General features: G+C 40.0%; 1 protein-coding gene and 1 long non-coding RNA gene across 5 annotated transcripts in view; one reads left to right on the forward strand and one right to left on the reverse strand.

Moving 5' to 3' along the window:
* The first annotated feature begins 1983 nt into the window (after positions 1 to 1983).
* Positions 1984 to 14053, forward strand: part of LOC116780492 — a 28609-nt gene continuing 16539 nt past the window's right edge. For 2 of the 3 annotated variants that reach the window (XR_004354495.1, XR_004354497.1), the window contains exons 1-2: positions 1984 to 2123; positions 2769 to 2927. This is a non-coding gene — a long non-coding RNA (uncharacterized LOC116780492). Of the gene's footprint in view, positions 2124 to 2768; positions 2928 to 5151; positions 5258 to 14053 lie in introns of those variants that run through there. The other variant, XR_004354498.1, reaches the window with a different exon arrangement.
* GALNT15 (polypeptide N-acetylgalactosaminyltransferase 15) overlaps positions 4692 to 14053 on the reverse strand; it is a 29252-nt gene continuing 19890 nt past the window's right edge. For both annotated transcript variants that reach the window (XM_032675573.1, XM_032675567.1), the window contains 4 exons: positions 11665 to 11796; positions 10458 to 10559; positions 9463 to 9603; positions 4692 to 8562 (listed from right to left, as the gene is read on the reverse strand). In XM_032675573.1, coding sequence (XP_032531464.1) covers positions 8416 to 8562; positions 9463 to 9603; positions 10458 to 10559; positions 11665 to 11796 — 522 coding nt within the window. In that variant the 3' untranslated portion in view covers positions 4692 to 8415. The remainder of the gene's footprint in view (positions 8563 to 9462; positions 9604 to 10457; positions 10560 to 11664; positions 11797 to 14053) is intronic.

Raw genomic sequence — 14053 nt, forward strand, 5'->3', positions numbered from 1 at the left:
AATTCTCCTTGGTTAGCACAACAGCATAATTCCCTCCATATATTGAGTGGTCCATTTCAGTTTATTCTTTTTGTGATATGCTATATATAAAGAGGAAGGAGATGAGATAACTCTTCCTGGAGAAAATCCAGAATATTAATTAAAGAAATGGCATTTTGGCATTCATTCCTTACTTGCTGGAGTTCATGCCCATACTGGTATTTCATGTCTGCTTTCATGTTAAGAGCTTTCCAAGATGACCTTCTCTACAAATGTCTTTTTTTTTCTGCCTCTAGAGTTCCTAAAAACAGAGACACAACACACCCACTTATTTGGCACTAGAACAGTCACACAAGGTGGACCTGAGTGTCAGGTCAGTGGAACCCCCAGTGGGCTGGGTGACAGCATGGGTTAGTGCTAGACAGACTGGAGGAATGGCATCAGATTTGGACCCAAAAGATTAGAAGTCACATTCCTATACCTTGGCACATTGTATGTAAAGCCAGAGTGCTTGAAAAACATTGAGTTTCTCAAATTCATGAGGTCGGTTTAGGATTTGGAGTCTTTCAGACAACATATCCATATACACCTTTTTTTTAAGGCTTCTGATTTTTGATTCATGTTTTCATGCTTTTCACTCTATCACATTAACTAATTCAATGTAAACATGAAGGATGTTTGAAAGTGGACACTTATGTAAGCCGTTTATGCCAACAGCTGTGACTTGAATTAAATCACCACAACATCCAAATGAAACACATATAGTCTGACACTTTGCTTCAAAGACCTAGGACTGAGAATAAAGATTATTTTTTTTTATCAACTCACAACTTTCAAAACCCTTTCTGGAACTAATTGCTAATAAATGCAGCATGCTGGTCAAAGAAGTGGCACAACTTTTAATTCCAATCAGAGATTCTTGACTGTTTATTGTACGTACTGTTTATTTGACTGTATTTTATTCTGTTGCTGAGGTGGACAGTCATTTAAATGAGCCATCCTCATTTTCCTCCTTTTCACTGTTACCACTTTAGGAAGCAAATATGCTCAGTTCTACAAATAAAAATGTAAAAAACCAACCAACCCAAAGTTCAGTATCAACACATAATACTGAAAACAAAATAAATGGCAGCCTAATTTTATAGTCACAGCTGAAGGATCCTATTCATACAGACTACTTTAAGACTGAGACTCTATCATAAATAAGAAATGACTCTTGAACAGTAGTTCAAGATCCTTGTTCCATTTACATTGTCATCAATCACTCTCCAATCACAAAGATGAGAATAAAGTCAGTTGTCATTTTTACTCTGTAACTAATAAATTCCAACATGTCTTTTAATGAGCCCTGATTCTCCTCTATCATGGACAAGTGTGAATCACACCTTTACACAATGTGAACAGCTTCTGCCCCATCTGTCACCCCTGTGGCTTTCTCGACCCAAGCAGCTCTTTGGCAATTCCCTGCCCTCCATGGAGTGCACTGCTTCAGTCTCCCAAGCTCCTGTTAGGTGGGATGTTCTCCCTTTATTCCCTTCTTACCCTAGCTGGTACAGGAATAGCCACTCCAAATACCCGCTTCCTTCCTTTGCTCCATGCAGAGAAACGAGCGCTACTTTTTTGACTTTTCCGTGGCTCCTTCCTCTCCTCACTCAGAATCAATGGATCGTTCTGACGGCCTACCCTGACCTTCCTCACCCTCATCCCGATCTGAATCCCCTCAATCCCTCTCTCACATCCTACCAGTCCCCACTGGCCCTGCCGCGTCCCAGGAGGAGAGCTCCGTCCTCCCCACCCGCTATGTTGGTGTTCCACAACGAGGTGGAGATCAAGGACTTCGCGTATGAGGAAGAGACTGAGACCTACAGCTGTCCCTGCCCCTGCGGGGTCCGAATCCTCATCACGCGGGTGAGGGGCGGCCGGGCGGGCTCGGAAGGCGGGGTGGGAGCGGCCTCAGGCCGTGGGTGCACCCATGGTCCGTTCTGTGGCCGCTTTCCAGGGGCTCTTGCAGGAGAACCTGGAATGCAGGGAGGATGTGGCCGCTTGTCCCAGCTATACCACCTGAGTTGGACCCAAAAGGTGATCTGTGCTTCCCATGCAGAGTGTTTTTCACGTGTTCTTGCCACTTCCCGGAGGACTGGGAGGTAGGCTTCCCTTGTGCTTGGGCGTGCTCAGGTGATTTGTCCGGCCACCCAAGTTAGGGCAGGGAGGGCTGAGGTGTGGAAGAAGCCTCTGAGGGTGCTTGGATCTACCTGATCAGTGAAATGCTGGGGGGCACCACGAGTGAATCAAAAGCCAGGATATTAAACGGCAGGACCGCTGCCTCCAGCCGAAACAGCTTCGAGGGCTCAGTCCTGGGCCCTTTTCCCCAGCCTTCTGCTTTGTCCTTTCCCCTCCAGAGATTACTTTTGTAGATCAGAAGAGATGAAAATCACCCCCGGTGCCAAGTAGAGCAAAGAGAGAGCAAATGGCCCGAATGCATGATTATTTAGAGAAAACCATTTCCTGCCAGGCATATCATTATGAACCAGTACTTGCAGCATAAACCTGAGGCTGTTGCTATTGGGTTGTTGGGTTGTTCTACAGTACTGTGAAAAGAAACTGGGAATTGAAATTAAATTCAGCCTTTCCCATTTGCCACTTTATTCTTTCCCTCTTAAAAATCAAATATTGATTTTCCTCATTCTGCTCAGTTAACAGTCTTTGCTAGTTTGTAATTGTTATGAACACATTTGCTAGAGCTGTCAAAGCAAATTCCAGCAAAACAATTTTTTATTGAAATTTTCCAGCTTGTTGAAAGCAAGACACCCCAGAGGAAAAGATTCTTTCTTATGATGGGTCACAAGGAAGCAGAGCCCAGCACCTTGTCGTGAGCAGCCTGGCCTGGGAACCTCTCTGATCACTGCCTGTGTGACATTCCAGCTCTGTTTCAGAGAGCAAAGGAAATGGTGTATCTTGTTCCACACTGAAACCAAACTTGGAAACCTTGGTAATTCCGCAAAATGGAATCATCACTATCTGCCAAGCCTGAGCATCATGTTATGTGTCATCTTGAATGAAACTGTACAAAATTGTGTATTTTTGAGAAAAGACAGACATCTTCTTGTAATTAGCAAATTATAGTCTTGTGGTTCTTATTTTGCTTATCAAGTTATTTTCCAGTGTCAAGACCTATTTTGTTTCACCTTTGCCTCTCATTGCTGATTTAAGAGTTGTTCTTGGCACTAGAGAATCCTAAGAGTTCTGTCGCGGGCTACACTCAGAAGCAGCAGCTGGAGCTGAAACCGTTCATTGTTTATGTAGAACTAGAAGTTACTTCCTTAACATCAGCACTAGGCTCTGTTCCTGGGCTTGTACGTGTGCATATTTACGCAGACACCGCGGACTGACCACAATTTGTTACTCTAGGAAATTAATGTTCCCTTTGCTTCTGCAAATAAAGGAATCAACAGCACACTACCCTGAAGAAGCGGCTCTTGCCTCTGTCTGGGAGCTTGCTAGGGCAGCTGGTGATCCATCAGCTGAACTGCATGAGCTCAGGAAGCATGGATGCTCAATCAGACTTAAGCAGCCTTCCAAGCTATATGGTTTGGTGACTGATTGGTGAAGTGAAGGCAGATCCTGGCAGCACAGATGATGAGTTTTCAATGGGTATGACACATACACGAACTAGATAAGACAACAGAAAGGCAGGGGTTTAGATGGACAACTTGTCTGATGAGAAATTTACTGCAAGGCTTATTTTTTAATTGACATGATGAATTTTAGGCATCTACCTGCTTGAAATACTCTGATTATGAAACTCTTTGTTTACTGCTTGGCTCTTGAATTCTAAGCGGGCAAAATGTGTGCTAATAAGAGGGAAAGAAAGAGAAGATGACAGAATGCAATGACCTGTTGTCTCTGGACTAGGTCTCTAGGACTGTTTTGCATTAAACATTTTGGTTTGACTACAGCTTTTGATCGCTTTTGGTTCGTTCAGTAATCCCAAACTGTATGTATAAAGAGTGATCCCAAACTGTATGTATAAAGAGTGATTGACAGAAATAGCCTCCCAGTGGCTCGTACTCAGGTGTAAATATCTGATGCTCTCAATCTTGAGAGATGAACTCCTGATAGTCAAAGTAACAGCTGATTTTCTTTCAGCGCTGAGATTAAATTTTTTATGTAATTATTACATTAAATGATGAAAAAGAGACTGTAAAAAACCCCCAGTTTTCACCTAGTAGGATATTAAGTTAAGAAAAAATACAGTGAAAAATATAACACTAAAGGATGTAATCCTCTAAAGCTCATTTATGCCTGTAACAATACAAGTGACATTATTAGATTATTTGTTGTCAGTCTGTAAGACTGAGGGATTAATAAATGTGGGAGCAATAAGCAGTTGTGAGCTGCCTGAAGTGTGTGCCAGAGATCACGCTTTCCAGAGACTCTCCCTTCCAGGAATTCTACTTCTGTAGTCCCTATTCAGACCTTTCCACTGAAACCAACAGAAATTATGGCAAAGGTCTACAAAATCAAGCCCCCTATAAGATGTCAGTGGAGGCAGAGTCCTACTCTACATTTCTGTAAGACTGTTAGATGATGGCTAAATGAGAATATTGCCACTGGAGGCTTTCCAACTGGGTTCTTTGCAGACCAGCTGTGCTGCAGCATGAAGAAAATGAGACATTAACAAATCATCACACAATGAAGAAAATTAAAATACATTTAACTGTGCACTGATAAACTTTATTCAGGGCAAACGTGCAGTTTGCATAGCTTAAAAACACGAGCTTAAAAACATGTGACCAATGTTTGCAAAACACTCCTTTATTTACTCTCTTCCAATACGTTTGCAATTTGAATCAAACTGATGGAGATAAAATGAGATACAAAGTCAGAATCTGAAAGCTCTCTCTCATGTGTCACCTTCCAGCTGTTATGGAAACCTAGGCTGTTACTGTTCTTGTCTTAGGTGCCTGAGCATAGCTCCATTCCTTCCTGAGGAAATCTGTAATGGAAGCTATTGGGTTTTAATCAGCAGACAGTATTACAGCTCAATCAGCATCTCTAAGGGAGGACCTGGAGGCACTTACATGTGGACTGAGAGATACCCTGAACATTTTGGTGCTGCAGGATTTATTATGAAAGTTGCTCTAACCTTCCTTCCCCCTGTTTAAACTTCAGCTTAACACAGTGAGAGAAATGCTGCCATTGTGTTTCTCTGCGTCAGTGATGGCACCCACCTCACCTACCAGGACAAATCCCAACCATGCACTGACTGCATCGACTGGGTCTTTTTTTAAAAGTATGTTTAATAATACTTCAAGTCTTTATTTTCTTCCATTTGTCATTAGGTGGGAGAGGAATAAACCAGGCTGTTTAGTTAAAGTGTTGTCAACCAAAAGGTGACCTGTTCTTGAATCTGACCTTTTAGCTCAGCTTCACGGGTGGGTTTGGCTCAAAGCATTCATTACGCCTGGATTGCCAAATTCAAGGAAACAGGTGGAGTTAGACTATAAGATGTTTATTTGTGTTTTGCTGGAATTCCTTTGTTCTTGCCCAAGGCTGTACTTTGGAGGCCTTCAAAGTTTAAACTGCTTCGTTCTTGCATGAAACACTCTCTTCTTATGTTTCTCTCCTGTCAGTGGGAATTAGCAGAACCTGGAATGTTGACCCTGTTTAAATACAGAGCTGAAAACATGTTTTGTAATGCTGAAAGCATCACTATTGCATGAAAAATGGGCAAAAATGAGGAAAACACACCAGCACCCTTAGCAGAGACTCTTTGTTGAGCCCACTCCCCTGAGGAGAAGGTTTCAGCAGATGGATCCAATCACAGGGGCAGGGTGTAAATGACCACAATGAGGAAATAGTATTGGTACAACCAACCAATGCATTTAAAAGGTATACAGGAAGGAATCTAGGAAAAACAGGGATAAATGCTTTCCCTTTGAGGTTTTTTTTTGTGTGTAATAATAAGCTGTGTTTATATTAGAGGGAAGTCTGCTCCATGGTATGGTACACAATCTGTGTACCCTGGATGTCTCTGTACAGACACCTCCTAGACCTCCTTGTAGCTCCCTTCTGGCCTCTGCTCTGGAGTTTAGTTCCCTTGGAAATCAAACACACATTCACTCTATTACTAAACAAAAGAAGTATTTTAACAATTATTTTCTAAATGGTACTGAACCATATATTTTCATTTTATTGTTGGAAGAGGTATTAGGTAATGTATTTTTCTGTTGTACGTATATCTACAGCAAACCTTATTTTCTATATTTTTATCATTATGTTAAAAAGTAATATAAGATGAAGATGTCCATGTCTCTGAAATTTAATTCCAAACATCTCCTTTCTAAACCAAAAATCTTTTCATTCTTCTTTGCAATACATCCCACTTCTGTTCAATTACTGTATTTATATACACATTTTTTTAACATTAACCCAAATACTGAAGGAATGATATTCCTAGTGTAGTGTCCAAAATAAAATAAATAATACATAATTTAAAATCTGGAATACTTATAATTTTAAATAAAGGAATCACGTATCAATAAAACAGCATTTTACTCAGCTTTTATGCAATTTAAAAAATTCTCTTTTCTCACCCTAAATTTGGGCAATGGTCAGGGATCACTTGGTGCTCTGGAAGAGGTTGCTACCATCTTCTCAGATGAAAGCTGAAGCATTTTTAAGAATGTCACAGGAAATTTTAAGCAACACTGCAGAAATAGTATTAGATTCTGATGCTATCAAAGAAAGCAGGAGTAATAATCAGGATGATTGAAGTGATGCCTGAATATAGTGTGGAATTTGTAGCACTTGAAGTAGACAGGGAACTAGACACTTGGAAAAATTTTGGACAACACTGCAAACATGATTTTTGTGTCTTCTGTTGTAACCAATTATATGCTCAATACCAGTTTATTATGATTTACCAAGAGCAGGTGACTGGAAGGCTCTGAGTAGAATATTCTGTTATTCCTTCCTTTCTCTAAACAATGTGCTGTACATTAAAAAAAAACCCCACAATTTTTTCTCTTGAAAAAAATCTCAGAACCTAACTAAATTTCATTAATGATGCCCCCCCCTTTAATAAATACATAGGATCATGACTGATTTATACTATAAATTGGGTGTGATGCTGATGTGTGAAGACTCCCAAATCTTTGTTCTTGTGTCTTAGCTGGCTCTTGGGAAGTGTCATCATTATTGATTTTAACTCCAAAATTGAAAGTACCATAACAAAATACTAAAGTAGAAGTCTGCTTGGCTACTGCATGCTGTATGAGACCATTCTTGCTACCTAACCTCAACTCTCATTCACCCCTTTGAAAGACAGCAGGTCAGCAGCAATGTAGGCTCTACAGAAGAAGTTTCTCTAGGAAATTTGGTCTTTTGAGAACCAGCCTGGAGAGCCATGACAGCAAGAATCTACAATTCCTTCTTGGCTAAAACTCACAGAGTGAAAGACTTAACTGAGGCTGCAAGCAAATGGAAGCAAGCACCAGTATTTTCTTCCTGGGCAGCCACTGTTGAAAACTGTTATTTCCCTTCACTTGCTGTTTTCAGCCAGCACTTCTGTTACTGTAATAATAATAATAAACTCAGGCCATGTCTTTACAAGAGCAAATGGATGCCACCAATGCTGCTTATAATTCTCTGCAAATAAGCAGAGAAGCTAAGCTGTTACCCTTCTTTCTACCACAAAAGTTTCCTGAGGAGTTGTTCTTAAATGTCATTAAAACAAAACAAAAAGTTGTTAATATTTCAGTCTCATTCTCCCATCCAAAATAGATTGTGGACTAAGGATTTAAGGAAGGGTGTGCCAAACGCTGAGGACTGTTAGTATTCCAAGTCGATTAGTGCCTAATTAAGTGCTAATTTATGCTCTGTGTTATCTCATAGAGGGTAGAAATTTGACTCAGGTTAGTTGGAAAACAAAGTTTTTGCTATTACATGTGGAAACATCTACTACTTTTATACATATAAAACTTACTTTTTTTTTTTATATGAGTCGAGTGCACTGTTAAACAAGGCTAAACTCTTATCCTGGTGTGGCTGGCTTCCTCTTACAGTTTCAAAAGTCTCACAAATATTAATTTTCCTGTATCCTCCAAAGTCACAGAATATGCTGAAGACAGGCTGTCTGGAAGCCAATTTTCCATGTTGTTTCAAAGGGCAAACTTAACTGTCTTCTGCAATAGCAGAGCTGAGAATCTATTGGTGCTCACAGTCTCTTTATTCCCTGCTTCTCAGAATAAATAGAAATTTTAGCTAGAGCTGAATAAATCAGGAGCCAGGCTTTTAGATAAGAGACCTTCCTAACTTTCCTGCATGCTACAGCAAACACAAACATCTTTCTTGTCCATGCAGGAAATGCATCTTAAATCCCAAGCAGAAGTAACGTTAAATTTTGGAGACTTGACCTCCACAGAAACTTGTCAGTCATCTCTGACGTAGCCCATGGGAACGTTCAAATTGCCACACCTGATTTGCATTCTTGTTACACACAGACAAAAACAAGTCCATCTCATCTTCACTCTTTGCTGCCTCCATGCATTTGCTAGAAAGGATGTGGACAATCATTCCATTCTACAAGGTGGGAGAAGAAGGGAAAGAAAGAACAAAATAAAAATAAAGGATTTCCAGTAAAAGCTAGAAAATTTTTATATACAGCAGATCACCAGTGAGGACTTGTTGTTCAAATATTTTTAAGTATTACTCCAAACACAATGAGTAGGTTTAACTTTGTGCTCAGAGCATGGTAAATATTCATAGTTCCTTTTGAAGCTGACAGGAGCAGTAGGTGCAGAATTCTTTTCCACCACTATTTGTTTCCTGTGGCTACAGATTGTCATCAGCATCAGCCTCACTACTACCGGCCACAAAATTTCACAGTGCTTCCCTTAGGAATCAAACCAAATTACAGCAGGAACTGTCCCAGAGGCTTTCTGCACCCCAACAACTACAGTAACTGCTGTTTTCCAGCTGTCCCAGAGCATGAGGTTATTCAGTCCTGTAGAGGAGTTCCTGCTGGGTGAAGTTCACGGAATAATACTGAATTCCTCTGATATTGCTCTTACAGTACAGGAGGAAATTTAATGTTTCCCACTAAGAGCTCCTCACAAAGGGCTCTCATTTGGGAGGGTTCAGGATTCCCAAACCCTTTCTCTATCCAAAAGAAGTCAGCAAAGATTTGCCCTGCTCTTATTTTCACAACCACTGATTCTGATTCTATCCTATAAGACAAACAGTGAAATCAAGGACATAGGAATAAAGTTAGGATTTCTGTACTTTGTATTTCTAAACGAAATGTATTTCATATAGTGTAAATGGGCAAGAGGCATCCTAAGTTTTCTGGCTGAAAATGGTACAGAAGTGAAACTTGCCCTTCAAATACCTCATCCCTTCCCCACATGAATGCTGTAAATCACCCAGTGATCCCACAGTCACCATCAGCTGCCTTTCCCTCACAGCAGAGACACTACTGACCTCCTGGACATCCCAGTGCTGGTGGCTGTTGTCTGTCTCCTTTGTACAGTTTTGAGGGATAACCTTCCCGTGTCTGACAACAAAGCAAAACAGAGGAGCAGAACCAAGCCGGATTTCCTTCATGCTGTTATATTCAAAGTGCTGGAAGAGGGAGGGTTTGTTTGAACAATGATGGACAGACATCTCAATTAATTTCTAAATGCTAATTCCAAAAACAATTTCCTGTACATGTTTGTTAAGGTGCAACCCAAACATGAGTGACAGAGACCCAACAACCTTGACCCTTCAAAGCAATCCCCCCTGCTAGCTAATTCTGGCATAACTATTTACCTAAGAAAAGGCCTTATGAACTACAATTATGTATAAAGTAAACTCATCCTGCAATAAAATTTTCTAGTATAATAAATATTTGAATAGAAGGGTGTTTCTGGCAGTGTCCTCACACAATGCAGTTAGAAATGTGCCTGCAGCTCACCCTGAGCTCAGTGTGAGCAGGAAAACTTGCCTGGGACTTGGAATAAATATCTGCAGTCAGTCTACGTTGATTTGGCTTCTTTTAAAGCATGAACTTTCTAGACTAATTTCAGCTTGGTAGTCTACATGAATTTTCCTCCTGCTTTACACTGCAGTTAAGGCACTGAACTTCAGTTTTAGTCACTAATGGGGGAAACCCATTCCCATTATTCTGGAACTGTTATGTATTTTTTACTTACAGGCTTTCTGTTCCCCAGACACCACCAAATATACCAAACAAATAGGCACTTAATGATGTCTGCTAGAGCAAAGTGTGTGTATCAGTGACACATGAAACATTGCCATTTTTCAAATTACTCATCTTCAGAAGCGTGGGCGTCATTACCTTAACATATGCCTAAGTCTGAACACATCAGTTATTTCCACGAGTGTCAACCCAGCTACTTACATGTTGGTGTGACTGTCTTCAGAATGGTTCCCTAGATCTGGCACAATGCCTGTATACTCAAAGTATACATTACCTGGGTGAGACTGTCACTGCAAGGTGAGAGTTTGATAGAGCTTTCTGCAGTGGCTCTTCCAGGTCTGTAATCTGCACAGAAGCCAACACCAGTATTGTAAAGCTGTAAGTAAAGATTTATACTGAAATAACTCTCAATTGGATACAACCAAAATATCCTTCAGCTAACATTTTTGTAATTGTATCCCTTTATGATACGTTTTTGTTCATAATTCAGGCACTACTTTTTTCCAGCCTAGATCTTGAATATTGATCTTGCAAACTGATCTGATATAAAAGACAGAGTTTCACCAAAGGTCGGTGCAACCCAGCGAGTTTTGTTTAAGTTGGAGATACCCACTTCTGGTTTTAACTACTATGATAATGAAAAGAAATCTTTCAAACTTTTTATGCTAATGGAAAATTGCACTTCAACTGGATACTGTAGTCAGAAAAAACCCAAGATGTTCCAAAAGAAAAGAAACATGTGACAATTTCTGTCATCTATACTCGGTTCTTGCACTCTTCTCAAGCAAACTTGGAAAATAAAGAGCAGACAAAATAGTAAAAGGACACAGTAAAACCCAGCTCCAGATAGCAGACTGTGAATTAATTAGTAGACCTTGTTGCCTTTTTGGGGGAAACTCTCTTCTGTTAAGGCTGCTGGGAATAAATTAATATTTAATGAATTATAATTATCAACTATGAGTTATTTTAAAAAAACCCAACAAACAACATTGAGAATATTGCCTCTTGTACACAGTCAGCCAAGGAACTGCTATTGCTACCACTTCTGTCCTTGAGAGAAGTGTAGAACTGAAGAAATGCTTTTTTCTCTTTGTACACATGGATCAGCACAGAGATATCTCAGCTGCTGCTGCTGTTGCCATCTGTATGAGGCAACACAATTCTTTTCCTTTACTAATAGCACCTTAAAAACCTAGGATCCTCTGAGCTGTGACACTGAACTGAGTGAGACAATCTGGGTTCAGTTCCTGGCTGTGTTTCAACATCTATGTGAGATTTTGGGCTAGCCCTTTGTCCTTTTCTTTCTCCTCCCACCCTTGTTGCATTGTCTGTTTGGACAATAAAGGTTTCAAAGCAGGAACAGCCTCTTACTCACTCTATGCTCCCTGAGTACACGGAAAGGACAGTGGAGTCTTTGAACTGATCATTATTCATGATCAGTGAAAAACACTGATCATTATTTATAGGATGTTTTCTCTTACCTTGCCAGAGAATCTTGGCTTGTCTCCAAGTTGGGAGAGTTCAGGGTACACATTTGAAACAAACCACTGGAAATTTCTACAGCCCAGTCTCTTCTGTAGCTGGAGGCGCTCACTGCAGTCTGGCTTCTCTGCCTTTACGGAGAAAGGGAGAAAGCATAAGGGCAACAAGGTTACTAGTGTATTTGTGTTAGAGATGCTAGGAGTGAAAATAGGAATTGTTTCTACCACCTTTTATAGCCTACATGTTACAGATATTGATATATGTCTCTTATCAATATCTCTTGCAAAGGAGGAAGTGCAGCTATAGCGTTTCTCAAACTTTGTGCTAAAACAGCCACAGTCTGGCATTGTGACAGAAGTAAATATTTCAGAAGTAGCATACATTGTGAAAATAAGTATTTCCTCTAAAAATTATTATTATACTGCAAGATAAGTCAGTCTTTGTCTTATTTTTATTTTAAAAAGTCGAGACCAAATTTGACACTTGTTGCACTGAAATTCAGTTGTATTGTATTGGATTGTCATTCAGCATAGAATTTGTCCCTCTGAGTAAAACTCAATTTTCTGGCCTTTAACAGCCCAGATTATTCAGTTATTGTCAATCCTTCATGACCAGAGGGCATAAGTGATGACAGAATTTAGCCTAAAACATATTATCTGACAGTTACTAAATCTAGTAAACAAATTTGTTTTGCAGCTATAAATGCATAAAACCTTTCCTATGATTTCTGTGTTTTCTTGAATTATAAACATACACAATATCAACTCCTCCTCAGTTCTGAAAAAGGAGAAATGCCTTCAAACCTTGGTGCAGTTATGGGCATCTGCACTGCAAAGAACCGACAGTCCGAATATTTGAAGGTATTTAGCACTGAAGATGGCTAACAGGGTTCTGAAAACTCTAAGTAGTTAAGTGTCTAATCCTTCAGCTTCAAAACCACACAAAACAGTTTTCTAAGTCTCTCGGTGCCCAAATATTAAAAACATCTCACAAGCCTTAAGAGTCTTTCTCCTCTTTCTTTCCAGCAATACATCTCCCCCCTTCATGCTTCTACTTTTTAAAAATGCCTTTGGGATGGGATTCCGGGAGACTGGTCTGGATTTCTACATCAAAAATTAAGATTGGCAACATAAGCAAAGAATTGCCTGTAAATAACTTTTTCCTCAGACCAGCTATTTCTCTGCATCCATAAAAAGGACTTTGCAACGTGGAAAACACTGACAAATTAAGGGCCTTGGAGATCAAGGGCAAAGTATCAGCTTCTAAAGGCAGGGATCAGTCATGCTATGTGGCACTGTTTGCCAACCCCTGTAAACTGCACAGGCAATGCTCAACAGTTGCAATATGTTAAAGAGAACCTCATAGTTTAGTGTCAGTCCTAGATTCAATAAGCATAAGAAAAAAGTTCAGCAATTCAGTACCACACAACCCTGTCCTCTAAGAGGTTTTCCTGGAAAAGGGAAGGAGAAAAGTAAAATGCTTCCCTTAAAAAGAGATGTCTCTCATGAGACTGCTTTGGCTGAAGATGATGGCAGTAAATCTCATTTTGTCATACTAGTTACAGTCTGCATTTGATGCTGAATAAATGGTGTAAATAACACAAAGAAAATCATTATTCCTGTAAAGCAATCTGAAAGGAAACTGTGCTTGTAAATTAAATAAGCAAACCACACAAGAAAAGGAGCAAAAGAGATGGTGGCTGAAATAACAGAGAGCTGGGGAGACCCTTATTCATCTGTTTAATGCTCACACCATAACATCCTGTGCAAGATGTGATTCAGATCATAAACCAAGAAGGCTTATAAAGGAACCTAACAGGGGTCACTGGTTGTTTTCTGCAGTGGGCAATATTAGCAGTCAAGGCTCACAGAGAATTTTGTGGTGGCCCATAGGTTGCTCTGCTCACTCTCTCAGTGCAATAAATCCCCACGGGGCCCTTTGCAGCTGAGCAGCAATAATGTCATGCTTGTTTGTGCCTTTTGAATGACATCCAGCTGCACTGACATGCTGAAAATATTGGCTATGAAAGAAAGAAAAAGAGAAAAAGAGCTGTTTATGTTATGATGTGTTGGGCACAGAGATAATAAAATGGATCATTTGAGGGAGTATCATACTTAGAAGTACTGAAAGCATTCTGGCTAGAATAAACTCAGGCAAAAGGTCATGCTGCTTACAGCTAGTAAACTGTATCATTGGTGACTGCAGTTTTTAGTACAGAAAATTGCTTCTGAGCTGACACGAAAAGCCTTCAGGAAATTATTAAATGATTTAAGGACCTAACTGCCCATTTTAAAAGACTTGGCCTAGTGTGCTCCTTTCGGGTACAAGGCTGAAACCCTTGTGAGTCAACTGACAAACATGTGGCTAGTGGATTTCAAACCTACAACA

Source organism: Chiroxiphia lanceolata, chromosome 1 (genome assembly GCF_009829145.1).
Source record: "Chiroxiphia lanceolata isolate bChiLan1 chromosome 1, bChiLan1.pri, whole genome shotgun sequence".
In the NCBI taxonomy this organism is placed as follows: domain Eukaryota; kingdom Metazoa; phylum Chordata; class Aves; order Passeriformes; family Pipridae; genus Chiroxiphia; species Chiroxiphia lanceolata.